Genomic DNA, 24,088 nt, shown 5'->3' with positions numbered 1-24,088 from the left:
TTCCGGGCCGCGTTGTTACCTAACCGGTGCCGGGCCTGTGTGGGGGAAGAGATCACGCTCTGCCGGGCCTTAGTAAGGTGGAAGTCCTTCTTAGACATCCCAATCCACCGCCCTGCCGCCTTCCACCGGTGAACCCGCGATCAAGGCCCTGGGCCCGTCCTCAGCATTCGCGGCCCGCCTTCAGGCATTCTCGGCGGCCAGCCCGGTGGTCTGTATGACGTCACGGGTCACGGGGTCCTCGGCGCTTGCCCCACTCTATAAAAGGAGGCGCCGCGCGGCTTCGCTGTAGTGGCCTTGTCTTCGTCTTTCTCTTCTCCTTGCGCGGTCGGCGCCCCGCTCCCGGCAGACTCCTGTCCGCCGTCTTTTCGAGACCAAACACCGTGAGTAGCCGCCCACGAGCGGTAACGGGCCGTGGCGTCAGGATGGCGGGCCGAGCGGCGGTCCTGTGGTGGCTTTGGCTTGCGTGAGGGGGCGGCCGCTGGGCCCAGCCGGGCCTGGACTCGCTCGAGGCGCGCGGGAGCCTCCCGTCGGCCTCGTACTCCGGGTCCCTCAGGCCTGGGCCGCCCTCCCTGGGCCTGAGTCTTGGCTGCGCGTTGGCGGAGCGCTCGGGGAGTGAGGGCCCCGAGCCCCGGGGCGGACGGCGCCAGTCGGCGCGGCTGCATAGGCCTGGGCTACGGCCCCGGCCTCCAGAGTGGGGGGCGTGGGCCTCGGCCCTGGCCGGCTCGTCTGGGTTCTTGACCCCCCTTCCTTTCTCTCTGCTCCTGGCGTCCCTAGCTACCAGTCGGGCCGCATTTCTGTAGACAACAGCCTGCTTTTTCTGAATATTTTCTCTGCATTGTTTTGCCTCAGCCTGGAACCTGTGAAATGATTCCTAGCAGCCATAGTAGTGCGATTTGTGGTGGAGTCTGACCTCTCTATTCACCTGTTTTGGTTGTTTTTTTTTATTTTTATTTTTAATGTAAAGTGGAGGTTTAGGCTTGGAATTGTCTCATGCAATGTCAGCGTACCTGGCGTTGGACAATGCAGCCCTCTACCTTGAATTGGAGAGCAGTCAAAATTCCAGGTCACTTAAAACTTAGAATGTGATAAAACTTGATTAAACTTGATTTTTGTACCAACCTTAAAGGTTGATTGATAGGTACAGGAGCTTGAAGGATTGAAGAAATGTTTTTGAAGATGTCATATTAAAAAAATCCCATCATTCTTTTTTAAAATTTGCACTTCAATTCTACTGGAACACTAAAAGTTTTCTGTTTTGTCTAGAATTACAAAGTGCATCGAATTACAGATTAACCGATTTGCCTGTGTTATTTAATAAGATCCTGGCTTCTTTACTAGTAATCCAACACCTGAATTTGACTATGACTAAGCACATCTTTATTGTGAATTATTTCAAGAAAATTGACAAAGTAATTTTATCAGTTACATCATTAGACTTGTTCTGGAATGCTCATAACAATTATGGGATAGAAACAACAAACTTTTTTAATTAAAAATTGAGCACATATTAGAATATTTTCTTTTCAAGTTACCTTTTGTTGCCTTATCACAGTGCCTTTATCCGTGGAACAGGACAGTTGCATTATTGGCAGGCATTTAGGGAGCATGGAGAAGCAGACATGTTTGTGAGGTGAAAAGTGAAATCTGATTCTGTCCAACCATAGATGAGTGAGGACTGGATATTTTGATGGCTGATTGTAAAGTGTTTCTTTTAGCAGATTATTTGCTTCTGGGATGAGAACAATTGTTTTCAGGAAAACTAAATGAATGTTTTGAGTGATATTAGTGGGTCCTCAGTCTTTGAACCTAAAATTGTCAAAACTGCATTTTTGTGAAAATTTACTCAGTTAATACAAACCCACTTTTAGAGTGTTAACAGATAGTAAGCATCATGGGATTGTGAATATTTCAGAAGCACAAGCCTGTAAAAGCTATATGTGAAAGTGAGTTCTAAAGAGGTCTTTAGATTTACAGCCTGACATATTGTGGAGGGAGATAATTCGTAATTGCTGGTTTAGAACTGAAGCGTTTTAGTGTTTTTTTTCTTCTTCACAACCTTGTCCTCTGAAGTTAATTGTTTAATTTGATGTAAGATCTTTCTCCAAATAGCTTATAATTTATGAGTTAATAAGTGGATTTTTGAGTTAATAAGTGCGTTTTTGAAACAAGTAACAGGCAATTATGATTTTACCAGATCTTGAATTTAAGACACCTGGACAGTGAGTAATGAAAGATCAAAAGCGCTGGGAAATTTAAGCTCTTTATGAGCTTATTTTGATACGTTTGTCCTAAAGTCCTTTATTCTCTTCTATATGGTATCGTGTGTTCAGACATAAATGAACATGTTGGGATCTACTCTTAAAGATTGACCTAATTTTTTGCTTTTTTGGAAGGGGTAGGGGAAGGAACTAGGATTCAGGGTCTGATACTTGTGCAAGCATACTATGGCTTGAGCCTGGAACTCATTTTTCGCTGGTAGGTCTGGGGAAAAAATTGCTGTTTATTTGGTATCTTTGTTTTATTTTGGACTGATTTCCCTCTGGCCTGCCAGAGAATTGTAATTCAAATGACTAATTGAATAATTTAAACATGTTGCATCAACACTGAAAAACCCATTCATGTCAATAGTGAATTCAGTAGAAGAGTAGACTACAAAAGTTTGTTTGGACCAGGAGTTTAGCCTAGTGGAAGAGTGCATGCCTAGCATGCACGAAGGGCGGGGTTCGATTCCTTGGTATCACATAAATAGAAAAGGCCAGAAGTGAATGCTGTGACTCAAGTGGGTAGGGTTCTAGACTTGAGAAAAACCAAGGACAGTACTCAGGCACTGAGTTCAAGCCCCAAGGTGGAGGTGGGGCAGTTTTTGTTCCTTGGAAATTACTTTGGAAACATTTTTATAGATAACGCTGGTTAGTAGAAATGAAGACCTTAAAGATTTCTGGTCCTTGGAGGTAATACTTAGAAAACTTGTAAGGGTTACATACGATGTCCTCATGGCTTTAGAGTTAAGAGGCTTCTGACTAGTTGATAAAATCTGTACTATGAGGGGCCGGGAGTTTGGCCTAGTGGTAACATGCTTGCCTAGCATGCACAAAGACCCGGGTTCGGTTTCTCGGTACCACATACATAGAAAAAAAGCTGAAAACGGTGCTGAAGTTCAAGTGGTAGAGCTCTAGTCTTGAGAAAGTCCAAGGACAGTGCTCAGACCCTGAGCTTAAGCCCAGGACTGGCAAAAAAAAAATCTGTACTATGACAGTATCTTTTTAAAATTTCCCATTTGCTATGCCTTTTGTAGATGCCTTCAATTAAGTTACAGAGTTCTGATGGAGAAATATTTGAAGTTGATGTAGAAATTGCCAAACAATCTGTGACTATCAAGACCATGTTGGAAGGTAAGTTTATTAGAAAATCTGAGTAGGAGGAAAGTAAAAGAAATTTGAGATAAATATTGAGCTTATGAGTCATAATGTGTTACAAGATCCAAAAATATGGAAGGATAAAATTTACATGTTGAACTTGGTGCTGGTAACTCACTCCTGCACTCTTAGCTGCTCAGGAGACAGATCTGAGAATTGAGGTCCAAAGACAGCCCAGCCTTTCAATGAAACACAGAAAAGCTAGATATGGAGCTGTTATTGCTCAAGTGGTAGTGTTCTATCCTTGAGCCAAAAAATGCAAGGGACACCGCCCATGCCCTGAGTTCAAACCCTAGGATGGGCACACACACACACAATTAGTTTGGCTTTAGATGAATAAAGTTCATTGTTAGTCCTTTCTTCATTGTTTGAATTGATGGGCATCCCCCCATCAGTAAATGGATAAAACCATAACCTATTAAAGATTGAAATTATCCCCAAGCTTCAGACTAGCTCATTTCTGTTTTAAATAAATTTGGATTCACAAGTTCTTCTGGCAAAAATTAAAGCTTTTGGAAAATGTGGTCTTGTTATATAGCAGCTAAATGGAGCATGCTGTTGCAGAGGGAGTAAACGGATTATGTGTGGAAAAGTGTGCATGGCTTCCTTTTTTTCTTTTTTGGCCAGTCCTGTGGCTTGGACTCAGGGCTTGATCACTGTCCTTGGGATTTCCTCAAGGCTAGCGCTCTCCCACTTGAGCCACAACACCACTTCTGGCTTTTTTTCTGTGTATATGATACCGAGGAATCAAACCCGGTTTTTCGTGCATGCTAGGCAAGCACTCTACCAGTAGGCTAAGCTCCCGGCCTCTTGCCTTTTTTTTATAATAAGCCTTTTTCTTGACATTGTTCAGAAATTGGTACAGAACCTATGTATCACTACTCAGATGTCAAAAGTGTTTACATAAAAAGATCTGTAGGACTGGGAGTTTGGCCAAGTGCTTGTTAAGAGTGCTTGCCTAGCAGGCACAAATACCTGGGTTCAAGTACCACATATTATATATAGAAAAAGCCAGAAGTGGTGCTGTGGCTCAAGTGGCAGAGTGCTAGCCTTAAGCCCAAGGACAGTGCTCAGGCCCTGAGTACAAGCCCTAGGACTCCCCTGCCCCAAAAGAAAATCTACAACTTATAAGTAAATGAAGAGAGGATAAACAGTATGGTAGTGCACCTTCATAATCCCAGGATTGGGGAGGGTGAGCTACATAGAAAGGCTTGGAGAAGAGGAAGGATTATGTGTTGTGCTTAGCTACATGCTAGCGAAAAGAAGGTGGAGGATACATGGTCTTTGCTCTTGAAGAATTTAGGAACTAGGGAGTAGAGCCAGTCACTAAAAGCAAACTGTCAAACTATGTAATTAGTGCACTAGTTAAGTGCCAAGTGGTGCTGTTGGAGCATCTTGGCTTGTGTTATTTCAGGTTTTGGAAACACTAATGAAGTCCTAGGTAGCTAATAATTGGGATGTTTTGGAAGATACTGCTGAGGTAAGCAAGATTAATTAAGAAAAAGTAAAATTGAGTTTTAAGTTGATTTGTTGGGATAGGATAGGCTTTTAATACTGTGGCTGGCAGAGCTGTAATTACTTTTTGTGTGTATGTGTATAAGGGGTGTGTGTGTCATGGGAACTTGGCCCGAGCACTGTCCCTGAGCTCTTAAGCTCAAGGATACCACCCTACCCTTGGGCCAAGCCCCACTTTTCATTTCTACAGGTTAATTGGATATAAAAGTCTCAGGTCCTTGGGGCCGGGAGTTTGGCCTAGTGGTTAAAGTGCTTGCCTAGCATGCATGAAGACACGGGTTCGATTCCTCGGTACCACATACATAGAAAAAAGCCAGAAGTGGTGCTGAGGCTCAAGTGGTAGAGCTCTAGCCTTGAGAAAGTCCAAGGACAGTGCTCAGGCCCTGAGCTCAAGCCCAGGACTGGCAAAAAAAAAAAAAAAAAAAAAAAAAAAGTCTCAGGTCCTTTTGTGCCCCAGCTGGCTTTGAAACCATGATCCTCCAATCTCAGCCTCCTGAGTAGCTAAGATTACAGACGTGAGCCACTGTGCCTAGTTCTGTGTATGAATTTTGAGAGGAATGGAAAAGAAAATGACTTGGAGTTTGAACTAAGATTCTTTCAAAAGATCTGTGTAGCAATATACTAGGCAATTGTGTATGGATCTTGGCCTGAGTTCTAGTCTATTAAAGATAGACCTGTTCTGTATAATCTCAGTTTATACCTAGACCAGCCTGGCTCCTCCTCCTCAGGCTCTCTCGTGTCACTGGGAATGACAGGTGAGCACCACTGTGCCCACATTGTTCTTCCCATACTACCATGCTTAGTCACCTCGCATTGAGAGGAAGTTTCATCTTTATCTCCAGGGTGCCATCAAGGTCCTTGATTTCTGCCTCTCAAGTACCTAGAACTAAGCATGAGTTGGGGGCTCTGGCTTCTATATTCTTAACACCCCAGCCTTACCCTAACTTTCATTTTTTTTTTTTGCCAGTCTTGGGCTTGAGCTCAGGGCCTGAGCATTGTCCTTGGACTTTCTCAAGGCTAGAGCTCTACCCTTGAGTCTCAGCATCACTTCCGGTTTTTTTCTATGTATGTGGTACCGAGGAATCGAATCCAGGTCTTTGTGCAAGCACTTGTACCAGTAGGCCAAACTCCCGCCCCCCTAACTTCATCTTTTAGAGGCTGAATAGCAGAATATGTCTTTCAGTTTTCTAACTTAGTGACTTCTGTTTCCTGATAAAAGCAAAATGCATTCTTTTGGGTAATAGGTACCAGGATTTGGAGTCCTGTATCCTGGCCACTTAGAGATCTTTTATTAAATTTGTAAAATTGTTGATACATTCCACAGTACTTGTTGATCAAGTACCTGTTGAATGAAAAAGCATGGTTTGCTCACCACTCGTGTAAAAATAATCCCAAGTGTCCCCAAAAGACTGAGAACTGATAGAATTGCTGCCTGTATACTAGTTTGGGCAGTGGCAGTGTTCTTTAGCTCATCTTCTGCTGCTTCACAGAAGTATTTGCCAATTTTAAGAACATAGGGTTCCTTTGATTACTGAAGCAAGTAAAGTTGCTTTTCCTTTGAAGATCAAAAGATAATGGTTTAAGTACCAGTGGCCTTACATAGGATTCTATATGGGAGACTTGAATTTGGCATCTTTGGTGCTTTCCTTGTTTGGCATCTTCAGTATCTGTGGTTAGTTTCGTATGGCTTAGAACATGGCACCTTTTCCTATCAGAAGTGAAGATCTTGGCATGTGTATGTGGATTGGCTTATTTTTTTCTGGTCCAGGGTGTGATAGCAGGATACAGGTGTCTTTTCAGAAGTCCTTGAAACAAGATAGCATAAAGGAGTGAGTGTTGGTACTTGTGCATTCTATCTTAAAAACAAAAAGAAAAGACTGCACACCTAAATGGTAGAGAAGTGATTCTTTATAACCACAAGGAACTTGATACACTCCTATTTATAGGCTGTTTCCTATAAGTTGAAATAGGACAGCTGATCTGTGTTCTTTACCAATGTATTCCCTAAACACAAACATTTTACAGTATAATTTCTTTCTCTTGCTTGTTTAAAAAGTAGACCTGTTCAGGAGAAACATGACTTAATCCAAATGGAACTTGAGTCTTAATTTAGTTTATAGTTTTCCTACATTATGGATGGGCTAAGAGCAAAGTTGGTAGGGAGGAAGAAGGGAGATAAGTAAATACAGGAGAAAATGAATTCTTTATGAATCTACCTTTTTTTTTTTTTTTTTTGGTCAGTAGTGGGGCTTGGACTGTATGCCTGCATACCATCCCTGAGCTCTTCAGCTCATGGCTACTGTCCTACCCCTTGAGCCACAGTACCACTTCTTGTTTTCTACTGGTTAATTGGAGATAAGTCTCAGTCTTTAGTGCCAAGGCTGGCTTTGGACCGAGATCCTAGCTGAGTAGCTAGGATTATAGGTATGAGCCACTGTGCCCGGCTACTTTTCTCTTTTTGGCCAGTCCTGGAGCTTGAATTGAGGGCCTGGGCATTGTCCCTAAGCTGCTTTTGCTCAAGGCTAACCTTCTACCACTTGAGCCACAGCACCACTTCACCTTTTTCTGTTGAAGTGGTACTTACGAATTCAAAACCAGGGCTTCATGCATGCCAGGCAAGCATTCTACCACTAAGTCATATTCCTAGCCCAAGATCAGGAGCCTGTGGACAATTTTTAGTGTTTTCTTTTCACTTCTGGCTTTTTAGAGTAATTTATTGGAGAAAAGAATCTCACTGAGACTTTTCTGTTTAAGTGGCTTTGATCCAAGATCTCCAGATCTTACCTTCCTGAGTAGCTAGAATTATAGGTGTGAACTACCACATCTAGCTTTACTAATTCTCTCATTGGTGTGGTCCTGGGGCTTGAACTTAGGACCTAGGCTGTCTGAGCATTTTCACTCAAGGCTGTTGATCTTCCTCTTGAGACATAGCTTGCTTCAACTTCTTTAATAGTCAATTGGAGATGAGAGTCTTCATGCATTTTTTAACCATCAGACTCGGCTTACTCAGTAGCTAGGATTATAGGTATGAGCCACTGATGCCCAGCTTATACTTAGCTTTGAAAGAAAACCTATCTTGAAACAAAGATTTTCTCCTTGCTGTTTTTATTTTTCTGTCTTGTTTATCTGTCTTTGGAAGAGTAAGAGCGCATAGAAATGGAGGGACAAAGGGTGAACACACGTAGTAGTGGTACTTAATACACACTGTGTAGAAAATGGACTATGAAAGTTGTGGATGGGGATGGGAGGGAAAAACTGAGAGCAAGGAAAGGGGTGACCTTGCCCCAAAGAAGACCTCTGTAAATCACTTTTAATAGTCATCACAATTAAAAAAAAAAATAGCTGGACATTGAGGGCTCATACCTGTAATACTAACTACTCAAGAGGCTAAGATCTGATGATCACAAATTAAAGCCAACTCTAGCTGGGAAGTCCATGAGACTTATAACCCCACCAGGGCGGCGTGAGAGTTTGGCTTAGTAGTAGAGGGTTTGCCTAGCATGCACAGGGACCTGGATACACATACACAGAAAAGAGCTACAGCATCACTTCTGGCTTAAGTGGTAGAGCTCTAGCCTTGAGGGGTGGGGGGAAAACCCAAGGACAGTGCCCAGGCCCTGAGCCTAAGCCCAGGACTGGCAAAAAAGAAAAACAACCCTCCCAAAAACTACCAGCTTTAATGTTTTTTGTGGCCAGCTGCCCAGTCATTTAAACCTAACTCTACTTTTTTTGTTGCTGTTGTTCGTAGTTGGGCTTGAACTCTGAGCCTGGATGTTGTCCCTGAAGTCTTCAGCTCAAGGCTAGTGCTCTATCACTCGAACCACAATGCTACTTCCTAAAACACCTCAGTTTCATTGAAACAACTTGTCTTGCAAGTTACTTGTTTGACGTGTAAATTGCTTGGTGTAGCCATTATAGTGGAGTTAGAAAACTATATTCACTCTTCTCTGGTATTTTCAGATTTGGGAATGGATGATGAAGGAGATGATGACCCAGTTCCTCTACCAAATGTTAATGCAGCAATATTAAAAAAGGTAAAGTCTTTGTTTTTATTGGAGTATGCTGGCAATCAACCCAGAAGTTTGAGCATGGTATACATATTCAGCCACCACTGAGATGCATTCCCAGCCTCAGGTAAGGTCTTTAAAGGGCTTAATTTTTAGAATCAGGTCATTTGGGATTTTGTTTTGTTTTGAGACAGGATCTTGGCAGTGTATCTCTGACCTGCCTGAACACTTACAAGATTCTCCTTCAGTGTCCTTACTACTTTGTACTACCAAACATAGCATAAAAGTTTTGTTTTTTGTTTTTGTGGGTCACGAGGCTTGAACTTGGCCTGGGCGCTGTCTTTGAGCTCTTCAGCTCAAGGATACCACCATACACTTGAGCCAAGCCCCATCTCCCATTTTCTAGAGGTTAATTGGAGATAAGTCTTACGATCTTTAGTGCCCTGGCTGGCTTTGAACCATGATCCTGAGATCTCAGCCTCCTGAGTAGCTGTGATTACAGGCATGAGCCACTGCATCTGGCTACATTAACATATTTCTCATGTTGGACATTTCTACCTTCTAGAAAGTACATTGTTTTAACTTTGTATCTTTAGTTCAGAGCTGTATACAATTCTAAATGACTACAAACAACTGACTACAAACCAAAGTTCTTTCAAGGGCTGAGAATGTGTCTTAGTGTTAGACTGCTTGCCTCGCATTTGTGAAGCCCTGGGTTCCACTTCTCAGTACCACATTAACAGGAAAAGCCAGAAGTGGTAAAGTGCTAGCCTTGAGCTCAGGGACAGTGCTCAGGCTTTGAGTTTAAGGCCCAGGACTGGCAGGGGAAAAAAAAGGCATTAACAGCTAAAATACTGATAAAGTTCAATAAAAACCATGCTGAAGAGCTCAGGGACAATGCCCAGACCCAGAGTTCAAATCCCACGATGGACGGGGACACACGCACACACGCAATCTATGCAGAGTAAGTTCAAATGTGCTTGAGTCCACTTTCAGGAATTTTGGTCTGAATAAACATTTTCCATGAGGGAAATGGGTTTAGGATGAGGATAAGGACCATCATATTCTTGCTTTACTCCTACTCATTTACACAAGCCACAATAGAAACATGTAAAAACTTTTAAGCTAGCCCACATTGGCTCACGCCTGTAATCCTAGCTAATCAGAAGGCTGAGATCTGAGGATCAAGGTAGGTCTTGAGCTGAATAGCTCAGGGACAGTGCCCAGGCCCAGAGTCCAAACCCCATGACCAACAAAAAAGAAAAAAATATGTCAATGTAAGAGAAAAGCTGTGGAAAATAGAGAAGTGAAGGATTTTTGAGTTGGTAGGTGGAAGGAAGGTTAAGCTATTTTTATAATTAAAATGGGTAGGAAATGCTTTCTTGAGAACTTAGACTTTGAAAGATTGAGGAGAACGAATTTTGGGCTATGGGAGCTAGTGGGTATACTTGACAGGAAGACAAGAATATGCTAGTGTGGGAGCTAGACCGAGGAAGTGTATATAGTGATCTCAGGCTACCTTTGAGGATTTAAGGTTTTTAACCCATTTGCATTGTGTGTGTATTCATATATATACATACATATTTGTGCATGTTGGAACTGGGGCTTGCACTCCATATGTTCTGCTCGCCCTCAATAATTTTTTTTTTTTCTGTCAGTCGTGGGGTTTGGGCTCTGGGCCTTGTCACTGTCCCTGTCCCTGAGCTCTTCAGCCTAAGGCCTACCCCTTGAGCCATAGCACCACTTCCAGTTTTCTGGTGGTTAATTGGAGGTAAGAGTCTCATGATCTTTAGTGCCCTGGCTGGCTTTGAACCATGATCCTGAGATCTCAGCCTCCTGAGTAGCTAGGATTACAGGTGTGAGCCACCGTGCCTGGCTCCCTCAAATTTTTCACTCAAATCTGGCACACTACCTCTCACTTTTTGCTGGTTAATTCTCTGCCTGGACTGGCTTCAAGTTGAGATACTGGGATAAAACCTGGGTAGCTAGGATTATAGGCTTGAGCCACTAATGCCTGGCTTCTTCTTTTTTTTTTTTTTTTTTTAATTTTAAAAATGTTTATTAGTATCACTGGCTTCTTTTTTTGAGTCAAGTTCTGACTTGTAGCCCAGGCTTGAACTCAGGATCTTCTGACCACAGCTTCCCAAGTGCAAGGGTCACAGCCCTGAGCCACATTTAAAAATAAAATCTAGAAGCAAGTATTAATTGCTGTTTCTGTCTTAATAGATTCCTTTCAAAAGCTATTAAAATCTTTCTTCCCCTTTTCCCCCCTTTATTTTACAAAACTCTAGTTTTGAACTTGGAGCCTTGTTCTTTCTAGGTAAGAGTTGTACCGTTTTAAGGCACACCTCAAGCCATTTCTTGCCTTATTTTTTTCAGAGATAGTGTATTGTGCTCTTTACCTAACACAAATGAAAGACTTGATATTTGCATAGATGTAGTTAAAAGGATGAACCACCAGGGCAGGGAGTTTGGCCTAGTGGTAGAGTGCTTGCCTAGCATGCATGAAGACCTGGGTTCAGTTTTCAGTACCACATACATAGAAAAAAGCTGGAAGTGGTGCTGAGGCTCAAGTGGTAGAGCTCTAGCCTTGAGAAAGTCCAAGGACAATGCTCAGGCCCTGAGCTCCAGCCCAGGACTGGCAAAAAAAAAAAAAAAGAATGAACCACCATACACAGATTGTTGGTTGAGATTGGGCCTTGTTAACTTGATTATGATCAAACCACAATCATTCTTTCACCTGTTAGTATTTTTAAAGATTCTTCAAGCTTCATTTTTGCTCGTTAAAGCTTGTTTGAAGTGTTGACTTGAGCAAGCAGATTAACAACTTATCCCAGGAATAAGGTAGGAGTGTTCTAGCAGTGGAATGAGTACCTTGTAACCAAACACTACAGAGGGATTTGTTCTTCTGTTTCAGGTCATTCAGTGGTGCACCCACCACAAGGATGATCCTCCTCCTCCTGAGGATGATGAGAACAAAGAGAAGCGTACAGATGATATTCCTGTTTGGGACCAAGAATTCCTGAAAGTTGACCAAGGAACACTTTTCGAACTTATTCTGGTATGTCCTTAATATGTAAGATTTTTTGGGGGGTGGGGGACAGTTTTGGGGCTTGAACTTGGGGCCTGGGCACTGTCCTTGAGCCTTCTCGAGGCTAGTGCTCTACCACTTGAGCCATAGCACTTTTGGCTTTTTAATGTGTATATGGTACTAAGGAATTGAACCTAGGGCTTCTTGCATACTAGGCATGCACTCAGTGGTAGTTCTTAAAAGAGTTGAATTTGGGGGGCCGGGAGTTTGGCCTAGTGGTTAAAGTGCTTGCCTAGCATGCACGAAGACCCGGGTTCGATTCCTTGGTACCACATACATACAAAAAAAAAAAAGCCAGAAGTGGTGCTGAGGCTCAAGTGGTAGAGCTGTAGCCTTGAGAAAGTCCAAGGACAGTGCTCAGACCCTGAGCTCAAGCCCAGGACTGGCAAAAAAAAAAAAAAAAAGAGTTGAATTTGGTAAATGCATCACTAGTGAGCTGTAATATCCTCTGAGCACAAATGTAATATTTGTCAATCATGGGGCTTGAACTCTGGGCCTGGGCACTGTCCCTGAGCTCTTCGCTCAAGGCTACCACCTTACCTCATGAGCCACAGCACCACTTCTGGTTTTTTACTGGTTAATTGGAGATAAAGAGTCTCAGTCTTTAGTGCCCTAGCTGTCTTTGAACCATGATCCTGAGGTCTAAGCCTTCTGAGTAGCTAGGATTACAGGCGGTAAGGTTTTATTTAAATCTATATACTAACAATTGCAGTAAATGTAAGTGATACAAACACCAGTTAGAAGACAGGTCAGATTAGATAGAAATGTAAGCCTCAGGGCTGGGAGTTTGGCCTCTTGGTAGAGTGTTTGCCTAGCATGCACAAAGACCCCTGTTTGTTTCTTCATTACCACATACATGGGGAAAAGCCAGAAGTGATGCTGTGGTTCAAATGGTAGGTCTTGAGAAAGCCCAAGAACACTGCTTAGACCCTGAGCTCAAGCCCCAATACTGGCAAAAAGAAAGGAATGTAAGTCTCAGTTGTGCTTTAAATGTAATGTCACAATTGGATTTAAGATGGGGAAACAAGTATATGCTAACACTAAAGCAAAGAAGGCTACAGTGATTATACATAAGTAGATTTTGTACTAAAAGATGGTTAACAATTAAGAGATATCAATTTACTCAGGATATAAGACAGAATTTACAGAAAATGAAAAAAAAAATCAGTGGAAGTCAGACCAGAAAGATGTAAATATCTAGTCATAGATAATCCAGTATTTGTTACTTACTATTTTGGGGGTGTTGCTGTGGGGCTTGAACTCTGGACTTGGGCACTGTCTGAGTTCTTCAAGCTCAAGGCTAGCGCTCTACCATTTGAGCCACAGTGCCACTTCTGGTTTTCTGATGATTAATTGGAAATAAGTCTCATGGACTTCTATGCCCAGACTGTCTCCAGTGAGTCACTAGAAAACCAAAAGTGGTGCTATGGCTCAAAGTAACAGCACTAACCTTGAGCTTGAAGAGCTTAAGAGCTCAGGGATAGTGCCCAGGCCCAGAGTTTAAGCTCCACAATTGACCAAAAGGAATTGACTATATTCTAAGCCATAAACTAAGTCACAAGAACAGGTTATAAAAAGTTGATCTAGCTCAGAGCTTGAGCACTGTCCTTGGGCTTTCTCAAGGCTAGAGCTCTACCACTTGAGCCTCAGCACCACTTCTGGCTTTTTTCTATGTATGTGGTACCAAGGAATCGAACCCGGGTCTTCGTGCATGCTAGGCAAGCACTTTAACCACTAGGCCAAACTCCTGGTCCCTCAGAGCTGATTTCTTATGCCTGTAATGTTAGCTACTCACAAGGCCGAAATGTGAAGATCTTAGTTTGAAGCCAGCCCAGGGCAGACTCTTACCTCCAATAAAATACTAATACAGCTGGTATATAATAGGGCTGAAAGTCTGGCCTAGTGGTAGAGTGCTCACCTAGCATGTACATAGCCCTGAGTTCAATTCCTCCATACCACATACACAGAAAAAAGGCAGAAGTGGCATTGTGGCTCAAGTGGTAGGACAGTGCCTGGGCCCTGAGTTCAAATCCCATGGGAAAAAACAAAGCTGGAAGAGCCACTAGCCTTGCTTAGTTTTCTCAGGGATAGTGCCCACTTCATGAGTTCAGGTTCAAGGACTGGCACGCACACACAAAAATAATCTTTTACTTCAGTGGAATTAAGTTAGCAGATAACTAGGAAAATGTGGAAATACTTTAAAAAGTAACACATTTTCAAGTAACTTATAAATCAAAAAAGCTGAAAAAATTAGAAAATTATGTAGCATTTCAAAGTTAGTTTGAGGTTGTTTTGTCACTAACTTTGGGTTTAGTCTAGTATACTTCAGTAAACAGCTGTCATTCTGTCATTTTACAGGCTGCAAACTACTTAGACATCAAAGGTTTGCTTGATGTCACATGCAAGACTGTTGCCAATATGATTAAGGGGAAAACTCCTGAGGAGATTCGCAAAACTTTCAACATTAAGAATGACTTTACTGAAGAGGAGGAAGCCCAGGTGGGTATCACATTGTTTTTCTTGGATCATACTTTTTTTTTTTTTTTAATTGTTGCTTGTGGGGCTTGAACTCTGGGCCTGGGTGCTGTCTCTAAGCACTTCAATTCAAGGCTAGTATTCTCATTTGAGCCACAGCACCATTTCTGGTTTTCTGGTGATTAATTAGTGATAAGTTTCATGGACTTTCATGCCCAGAGTGACTTTGGAATTGAGATCTCAGATCTCAGCCTCCTGAGTATTTAGGATTATAGGCGTGAGCCACCAGCACCCAGCAAATCACATAGCTCTTCACATTCCTTTCAAGGAGTCTTGATACTTGAGGGAGTAGTATGTACCTTGCATTTACATGTATGTGTTTGAGTCTATAAACACTTAAATGGCACTGCTGTTTTATAAGCAGAAAAAAAAGTGTTTTGAGTAAAGGGATTCTTTTTTTATTTGCCAACCATGGGGCTTGAACTCAGGGCCTGGGCACTGTCTCTGTGCCAGCACACTGCCACTTGAGCCACAGTACCGCCTACAGCTTTTTCTGTGGTACTGAGGAATCAAACACAGGGTTTCATGCATGCTAGGCAAGCACTCTACCACTAAGCCACATTCTGAGCCTGAGAGATGCTTTTTTTTTCAGTAACAGTTTCTAGTTTGAACACCTGGGACATTTTGTCATATGTTTGATTTTGTCATACTTGATTATAGAAAAATAGGCCCAGAGACTGGGAGTGTGGCCTAGTGGTAGAGGTTCGCCTAGCATGTAAGAAGCCCTGGTTCGATTCCTTGATACCACATACACAGAAAAGTCGGAAGTGGTGCTGTGGCTCGAGTGGTAGAGGCCTAGCTAGTCTTGAGAAAGCCCAAGGACAGTGCCCAGACCCTGAGTTCAAGCCCCAGGACTAGGGGGGAAGGGGGGGAGAGACACCAAAAAAAAAGAAAAATAAGCCCAAAGGACTGAAACTTAATTGCCCATTGTCTTTGCTTTTTTTGATTATCAAGGCAGAATACAAAGCTGGTGGGGAAGAAAAGAAAGGGAATCAGGAGATTAAACTTTGTGTGTGTGTCTGTGTCCTGAGGTTTGAACTCAGGGCCTGTTGCATGGTCTCTAAGCTTTTTATGTTCAAAGCCAGTACTCTACCACTTTGAGCTACAGCTCCCCTTCTGGCTTTTTTGGTGCTTAAATGGATATAAGAGTCTCATGGACGGCCGGGAGTTTGGCCTAGTGGTTAAAGTGCTTGCCTAGCATGCATGAAGACCCAGGTTCGATTCCTTGATACCACATACATAGAAAAAAAAAGCCGGAAGTGGTGCTGAACCTCAAGTGGTAGAGCTCTAGCCTTGAGAAAATCCAAGGACAGTGCTCATGCCCTGAGCTCAAGCCCAGGACTGGCCAAAAAAAAAAAAAAAAAGAATCTTTCAAACGTGACCCTCAAATCTTGGCCTTTGAGTAGTTAGCCACCAGTATCTGACTAGAAAATAAGCTTAACTGATAATTTTCCAGCTTTTCATCTGCCCTTCTGACTCAGACTATTGAATATTAGGGTTTCTAGTCTCTCGAGTCTAACCTCTAGGTCTATCAGGACCTAGTACTTAGATGTTTTAGGCAAGACTACTCGAGGTACTTCCTAATGTCTGTCTCTTCCTCTAGGTACGCAAAGAGAACCAGTGGTGTGAAGAGAAGTGAAATGTGCCTGACACTGTAACACTATAAGGATTGTTTCAAATACTAGTTGCACTGCTCTGTTTATATAACTGTTAATATTAGACAAACAGTAGACAAATGCAACAGCACATCAATTGTATTAGCATAATATTGTCCTCATTGCATGTGTAGTTTGAATACACATCCCAAACTTACGGCTGAGTTTCTTCTAGTCCCAACAAAAGCTTCTCTTTTCTTTACTCTGAATAAAACAATTGTGGGTTCTCTGGAAAGTCTCATTTTAGGATTTCTCTTTCTGTAGAGCAGTTTCTGCCAATTTTATTATCTAGTTAACTTTAGTTCAGCTTTTAGAATTTGGCCTTGTAAATAAGTTGCAACAGGTTTCTGATAGAATTAAAATACATCTTTATTCACAAATTGGAAACTGGAAAAAGGCTACTTGAAGTTAATGTTCTTAATGGGTTTTTTAGGATGTTGTCTAGAGTCTAGCCAGGACCACTGATACATACGAAGCATGGTTCTTAATTGTGTCTGAGACTTTTTTTTTTTCCTCCCCCAATTTTTAATCTCAACTTTGAATGTGTTGCCTAGAGATTCAGTTACTGTCAAGTTTGTGTGGGGGAGGGTTGTTTTTTCTGTTTTGGAGAAATGTAACTAGACAGCTGGTTAGCTTTTCAATTAAAAACACTTAATTCATGTGATATGTCATCTTTTTATGATCAGGATTTCCTTATGGAGAAAACAGTTTACATTAGTTGCATGTAAAAAAGCAGTTAAACTTTTGCCATTGAGTAGGTGGCTAAATTTTTTAAATCCTAAGTATAATTATTTCAATAAAGAGTTAGTTGCAGAATAGGTAACAGTTTGCTTTTGTGGCTTAAATGTGTCTTCTCACTTAAATGGGTTAAATTTGGTTATTAGTTTGAAAAAATTACTAAAACAGATGTGTCTCACTAAATTATCAGATTTCTAGTAGAACTTGAATGTACTGATAGGCTTTGGTCTCCTAATTTTATTTTTATTTATTTTTTTTGTTATAGTGCTCTGTCACTTGGCAATTTTCTGGTTAATTGGAGACGAGTCTCACAGCCTTTCCTGCCTGGGCTGGCTTTAAGCTATAACCTCAAATCTGTCTCCTGAGTAGTATCACAGGCCTGAACCACCAGCACCCAGCTCCTTAATAACCTGTTTATATGTTAACTGAAACTAGTGTTTCAGTTGGTGATTGATCTGATGTTGCTGGCTTTTCTCCATGAAGGTACAAAATGTTTTGATGGCTTGAGTTACATCAAAAAGTTAAGTTGACTTTCTTCCCCCCTTATTCCTTTTTTCCCTCTTTCCTAGCTCACATATTTTCTTTTTTTTTTTTTAGTTTATTGTGAGCTATCATGGCTTTGGTTGGTTATGTAAAAACCTATTTTGCCAAGTTCACCTTGCCTAATTGCCCTATATGTTGTCACACATTGCTTAATTTTTGCTATCCTAATGGTTGGGTGATCTACTACTATGGCCTTATGATGCCTTTTAGGTTTATGAGAGAAGAATATTATAACTTTGTGTGTGTGAGTGCGCGTGCGTGCGTGCGTGCGTGTGTGTGTGTATCACAGGGCTTGAACTCGGCCTGGGTGCTTGCTGTCCCTGAGCTCAAGGCTACCGCCCTTCCCTTAAGCCAAACCCCACTTTCCATTTTCTAGAGGTCAATTGGAGATAAGAGTCCTCAGATCCTTTTGTGCCATAGTTGCGTTTGAACCTTGATCCTCAGATCTCAACCTCCTGAGTAGCTAGGATTACAGGCATGAGCCATCATACCCGGCTAAGAATATTATAACTTTAAAGTCTTACTGCATAGTTCTGGCTGGCTTCAAATGTATGGTCTCTTTTGTCGTAGCCTCCCAAGTGATGAGGTTACAGACAAGTAACATCATACCTGTTTTTTATGCCAAAGATTGCAAACTATATACCTATGTGGGTCATACCTGGACCGTGATGTTCTTTATCCTGAAATAAGCATTGTTTAAAAAGAAAGAAAAACAAAGACTGAGGCCCAGGTATTAGTTCATGCCTATAATCCTAGCTACTTAGGCTGAGATTCTTAGGATGGTTGAAGTCAGCTTGGGCAGGAAAGTTGAAACTTTTATCTCCAGTTAACCAGCAAAAAAGTCAAGTAGAGGACTTAAATGGTAAAGCATTAGCCTTGAGTGAAATAAACTCCTGGACAGCACCCAACCCTGAGTTAAGCTCCAGGACTGGAACAAAAGAAAATCCCCCCCCAAAACAGACTGCATCTTCTTACCAAAAAGGCTTTAAAATATTTAATATCTGGCATTTTATACAGTTTGTTGGTCCCTAAAGTTTCTAATTCTCATTCACTTGGGAAGTTTTGTCTTTTTGTTTCGTTTTTGTAGGGCTTGAACTCTGGACCTGGATGCTGTCCTTGAGCTTTTCAGCTCAAGGCTAGCACTTAACACTTTGAGCCACAGCAATTTTTTTTTTGGGGGGGGGGGCAGTCCTGGGGCTTAAACTCAGGGCTGAGCACTCACTGTCTTTGGGCTTTCTCAAGGCTAGAGCTCTACCACTTGACCCACAGTACCACTTCCAGCTTTTTCTATGTATGTGATACCTAGAAATTGAACGTGGATCTTTGTGCATTTTAGGCAAGCACTCTACCATTAGGCCAAACTCCAGGCCCCACTTACAGTTTTTGAGTGGTTAACTGGAAATGAGTTTCACAGGGACTTTCATGCCCTGGCTGTCTTTAAACCTCAATCCTCAGATCTCAGCCTCTTGAGTAGCTAGGATTACAGGCGTGAACCACCGGCACCAATCAGAGTTTTTTAATCTATAATGAGTACTGTAATACCTGCATACTATTAATGTCCTGACAAACACCGATCTTTACTGAAGGTCCAGGATTACTAGCTAAGCATTAGCTTTTGAAAGAGGCTATTATGAGTCCTCTGAAAGAGGACTTTTGAGATGGGATGTGGCCTGGGAATTCTTTTTTTCCCCTTTCCTCCTCAGCCTTCCAATTAACCAGTGTATATATTGATCCTAAAATAAGCATTGTTTAAAAAAAAAAAAGACTGAGCCCCAGGTATCATTGATTCATGCCTATAATCCTAGCTACTTAGGCTGAGATTCTTAAAATAATGGTTTGAACTCAGCCTGCGCAGAAAAGTTGATGAAACATCTCCAATTAACCAGCAAAAAAGGCAGAAGTAGCAGTATACACCACCCATTAACTCTTGACTAGAATGACAAAAGGAAGAAATACCATTATACATAAAGGTTCTTTTTCAGCTAGATTATAGACTGTCGTGATTTTGTGTATGTGTGTGTGTTTTAGTGCTTGAACTTGGAGCCTAAGACACTGTCCTCAAGCTTTTTCCTCAAGGCTAGCACCCTGCCACTTGAGGCATAGCTCCACTTGAAGCTTTTTGGTGGTTATTTGAAGATGGGACTCAAGACTTCATGTGTAGGCGGTTTCCAAGTGGTTCTCAGATGCCAACCTCTTTGAGTAGCTAACATTATAGGCATGCACCACCAGCATCCAGCTGCCTACTCATCTTTTTAAGATGGGATCTTGCCATGTTGCTCAGGCTGGTCTTGAACTTCATCTGAGGAGCTAAAGGAATGATGATCAACATTTGGTTTCTCATCATTTTAGGTTCATGTTAATCTATCTGAAAGCTCCTCTGAGAAAATGGGCTGTTGTGGATGTTGACCAGATAAGGCAGTTCTCACTTGGGCTGTGGTAATGTTTTGCTACACTTCTCTTTCCTGTTCGCTGGTATCTAAGGAGCCCTTTCTTGTTATCCATAGTAGCTAGGCCTCACTTTTGAAATGTACCCTCATTCTTCACCTCTCAGCTCTTTGTGGAGATGTCATATGCTATACCTTGAGACCAGGTGTGGGGTTTTTTTTTGGGGGGGGGGTCCATCATGGGACTTTTGAACTCTGGATCTATGCGTTGTCCCTGAGCTCTTCAGCTCAAGACTACCACGTATCCCTTGAGCCACAGCGCCACTTCCAAGACTAGATTCTTGCCTTGCTTCTTAGTGCTTCTGCATGACCTTCGGCAGGTTGAAAACAGTAGCTGTTAATCTTGTGCAGTCAGCCTTTTGAAACTAAATTTATGGGCTGATTGGTGGCAGATTTTCCTTTCAGTGTACTGCTCTGAGTGGATAAATAGAAAATGGAAGTGAAAAATCTCAAGTTTAGGTATGATGAAAACAAGTAGTTCCCATGTGTAAGAGGTAATGTTTGATGGCAGACTTGGTTTGCATATTAGTGATTGGTGACAATTATGAAGGTAGTTCTCCAATTCCTGGTACTCAAAGGAAAGGAACCTCCTCTTAACCTTAAACACTTAATTAAGAAATACCCTTTGTTTTGCTAGGAAAGGAAATAATCAGAAAGTATTTGGCACTTGGGGGTGAGTTTAGTGGGGGTGAAGAATCCCAGTTTTCTCTGCACCCAGGGAAAATACATAGCTGCCACCTACAGCGCCATCCATTCTAGTGAATAATAACTCTGGTGACTCAGTTCTCTAGCTTGATGGTTTTACACTGAATGTCTTATGTCATTTGTGATTTAAAAACCAAACCTTTCCTGAATGTTGACTTTTTTTTTAACCCTATTCATAGGCCAAAAATAAGCCCCTTCCAGTAGATTCTAATAATTCTGATACTGTAGAACTATGTCTTTTGTGGAACTGTCGAAGTATTTTACTAGATCCTCCTGAGTAGATAGAATTAGAGGCATGACCACCACACCCAGCTAAAATTTTTGTTATTCAAAGATTCACAAAGCCTGAGTTTTAAAAGTAGTGGAGACTTGCAACAAGGTGGTGGCAATCATGGATTGGGAGAATTCAGAAATCATAGTCTGGCTCAAGTGGACCTCTTTGTTTCAAAGAACCTTTTTGAACCTATTAAGCTTTGAGGAACTTTAGACCAGTCAGCTAATGCAGCTTTCATTACCTCAAAAGCCAGTTGAGTTTTTTGTGTAACCAGTTAGTTTGGGGTCTTGAGTGCTGCTTTGCTTTATTAGTCTGGCAAGTATAAAGTCTGACATGGTCTTGCCCTTTCTGTTCTGTTAATTCCTGGAGCCATCATTAGAATAAACTTCTCTATCTAAAGAAAACGTTTTGATAGAAAAGGAGCTTTCTACTTCTAGTAAGTGGACGTGCTTAGCATAGCTCCTTGTTGTGCATGAAACAGGTTTAGGAAGCAGTATATCTGACCCTACTTGTTGCTCCACAGTTGAAAGAAACATGAGACCCTGGGAAATCAATTCTAGACCCCTTCTCAGGGGGAAAATGGCTTCCAGTTGAGTTGCTGGGCTGAGCCTTTACCCTCTGCACAGGATGGGGTGCAGCAGCTGCTAAAGAGTAGTCAGCCAGCCAGGTATCTAGAATTAGTACATGAGACTAGGATCCTGTTTCTGTGCTAGCTCCAAAAACTGGGTTGGTTTTTGGCTGCCTACAACTGGGGGGCCTAGAATAGTTTTTGAAGTTCCATTTGTTTATAATCTCATCACTTTCTGGTCTCTTGGGAGTGTTGTGGTGTGACTTGTGAGGATTCAGATTTCCTTTTTGAAGTCAAGGGGTTTTGTTTTTTTTTTAATCCCTGGAGATTGGGTCTGATTCTAACAAAGTTGCTAAAGACTGCCCTGTACCCAACTACACAAAGGGTGCTTTGTTTAAGCAGTGTGCTGTAAATGAGACTCATCAACCCAGCCTTGCACAAGCCCTAATAGATTGCAGTTTTGGGAAACAAGTAGGCCAGTAGCTACAGTGGAATTCTTTAAAATGGGACAGATGTCCAGAGAATGGTTTGTTTCCTTTCCTATAGCACCCTCCCAGGAAGCAGCAGATCTGGGACTAATTTCTACTGGCCTATTTTATTGAGACAGTCTCACCATGTAGGACTGCCTTGCCTTGAACTTGTGATCCTTGTCTCAGCTTCCCAATTACTAAGATTACAGATGCATACTTCCTAGCCCAGTCCAGTGGCCTCCTTTATAAACACTACTTTCTGAAAAATGACTTTTTATACATACATTTAAAATGTTAAATCTGAACTAAAAGTACACGATGGTGGCTTAGTAGCATCCTTTGACACATTTCTTAACATTTAATGTCTGGTTAACCTGTTGGTGGCTTTATGATCTCTTTCACATTTACAAGAGCAGTATACTTTCATTCAAGCTTTTGTTGAGACGTGTCTGACTTTTCTGCCTGGATGGCAACCTTCAAGTACCAAGGATTAAAGGCATGAGCCAGGGGCCGGGAGTTTGGCCGAGTGGTAGAGTGCTTGCCTCTAATGCACGATGACCCAGGTTTGATTTCTTGGTCCCACGTTCATAGAAAAAAGCTGGAAGTGGTGCTGTGGCTCAAGTGGTAGAGCTCTAGCCTTGAGAAAGTCCAAGGACAGTGCTCAGACCCTGAGCTCAAGCCCAGGACTTGAAAAAAAAGAGCCACCAGGCAGCTAGCAGCAGTACACATTCACTTGATGACAGTTACCATGTAAAAGAGATTTTCGTCTAGGCTTCATACATATACATCTTGAAAGTAGGAAAAACTGTCTTTAACACAGGCCTTTGGAAGGAAAGAGTGACACTAAACTCATTTCGTAGAATATTAAGATGGCATTGTGACTTAAAAACCAGCCCAGGCACAATTCTTAATAATTACATTCCAAAATAACCGAGAAAGCCTATCTAGAGGCCTGACTCAAGTCATAGAGCTAGTAAGCTGAACAAATGCCAGGTCCAGTTTAAACCCTAGTTCTAAAAACAAAGCCCTCTGGTGTGTTCTTGTGAATGTCTATCATGTGTCTCTGAATGGCAGCTCACTAGAAAGCTGGCTAGCCTGCATTAGTTGTAGAATCCGTGGCCTTTGGAAAGGGAACTTACAACCAGCATGAGCTGGTTCTCAGTGAAACAAGAAGAGTAATCCCTGGTTGGGGCTGTGATTCCATAGGCCAGAGCCTTTATGTAATGCATGTAGTACAATAACCCAAGTTGTTTCTTTGACCCAAAAGAGCTTAGTTCAGTGTCGGGCATTGAAAAAACCCAGTAAAAAGTATTTTTATTATGTTTACAAAAGATTCTCTATGATGACATATTAATACAAAAATACTTTCATTACTACATTGGTTTCTCCTCCCCCCAAGACTTCTTGTAACACTACACTAGAATATATGGTCTTTGGATTCTGAGAAACCAGTGGCTAAAGTAGGAACTAAAAGCTTTTCTTGAGAGGCGTGTAGAGTAGACAGCCAGTTTTCTTTGGAGTCGGGTTATATATGGTGAGAATGCAAAAATAAAAAATAAGGCTCAGGACTGAAGCTTGGCTCAAAAGTGGGTCGTGGTGAAATTCACGTCCACCACTAGAGGTTACTGGGCTCCTTGTTTTTAGTTGTGGACTTTCCTGTAGCCCTGTAAGGATATGTACGCTGGCCTGGTCTGCATGCTGAACAGGCTCTGCAGGGGGAAGGCCAGGATTTGTCCTCTCCATAGCTGCCCCAAAACTGGCTCAACTGATGGGGATGAGCTGGATGTGGCTGTAAAGATTTAATAAATGGAGACATGTTTGAAGTAAAAGCAGATACCCTTCATACCCACACTTGCTTGCTAGCAGAGGGCCAGGTTATTCCTGTTGCCTGAACTAGACCTAATTCTTTTTGCTGTTTGTGGCAAGCTTAGAATACGGTGAGAGGCTTCTGGTCCAGCTTAGGAGTGGCAGCTGGTTTGTTGGAAATAGAGCTTCTTGATCCCCGTAGAAGTATTGTCATCTTGAGCTTTGCAGCTGACTGTGCATGTTTTGCTACAACAGGTCATTCTTGGTCCATGCAGAATGTCTGGCATAGGAGGGTGTGGCAGAAAGGACACAAGTCATTTG

General features: G+C 42.0%; 1 protein-coding gene across 2 annotated transcripts; it reads left to right on the top strand.

Annotated features, from left to right (window-relative positions):
- Nucleotides 1-274: 274 nt before the first annotated feature.
- Nucleotides 275-17,042, top strand: Skp1 (S-phase kinase associated protein 1). 2 transcript variants are annotated; one of them, XM_090321214.1, is made up of 6 exons: nucleotides 275-401; nucleotides 3,296-3,392; nucleotides 8,892-8,965; nucleotides 11,856-11,999; nucleotides 14,388-14,528; nucleotides 16,168-17,042. In XM_090321214.1, exons 2-6 carry the CDS (start codon nucleotides 3,296-3,298, stop codon nucleotides 16,201-16,203), a joined length of 492 nt encoding a protein of 163 aa, XP_090177340.1. In that variant the 5' UTR covers nucleotides 275-401; the 3' UTR covers nucleotides 16,204-17,042. The 2 variants fall into 2 exon arrangements, with proteins under 2 accessions (XP_090177340.1, XP_090177339.1); XM_090321213.1 differs by having other exon boundaries at nucleotides 298-380.
- The last annotated feature ends 7,046 nt before the right edge of the window (nucleotides 17,043-24,088 follow it).

Source organism: Megascapheus bottae, chromosome 29, assembly GCF_031878675.1.
Source record: "Megascapheus bottae isolate mThoBot1 chromosome 29, mThoBot2.hap1, whole genome shotgun sequence".
NCBI classification, from domain to species: Eukaryota; Metazoa; Chordata; class Mammalia; order Rodentia; family Geomyidae; genus Megascapheus; species Megascapheus bottae.
This window is presented reverse-complemented; position numbering and strand designations above follow the sequence as displayed.

Coding starts and splice junctions, on each gene's coding strand:
- Skp1 (XM_090321214.1), top strand. CDS start 3,296: ATGCCTTCAATTAAGTTACAGAGTTCTGATGGAGAAATATTTGAAGTT. Junction 3,393..8,891: donor TATCAAGACCATGTTGGAAG/GTAAGTTTATTA, acceptor TGGTATTTTCAG/ATTTGGGAATGGATGATGAA. Junction 8,966..11,855: donor ATGCAGCAATATTAAAAAAG/GTAAAGTCTTTG, acceptor CTTCTGTTTCAG/GTCATTCAGTGGTGCACCCA.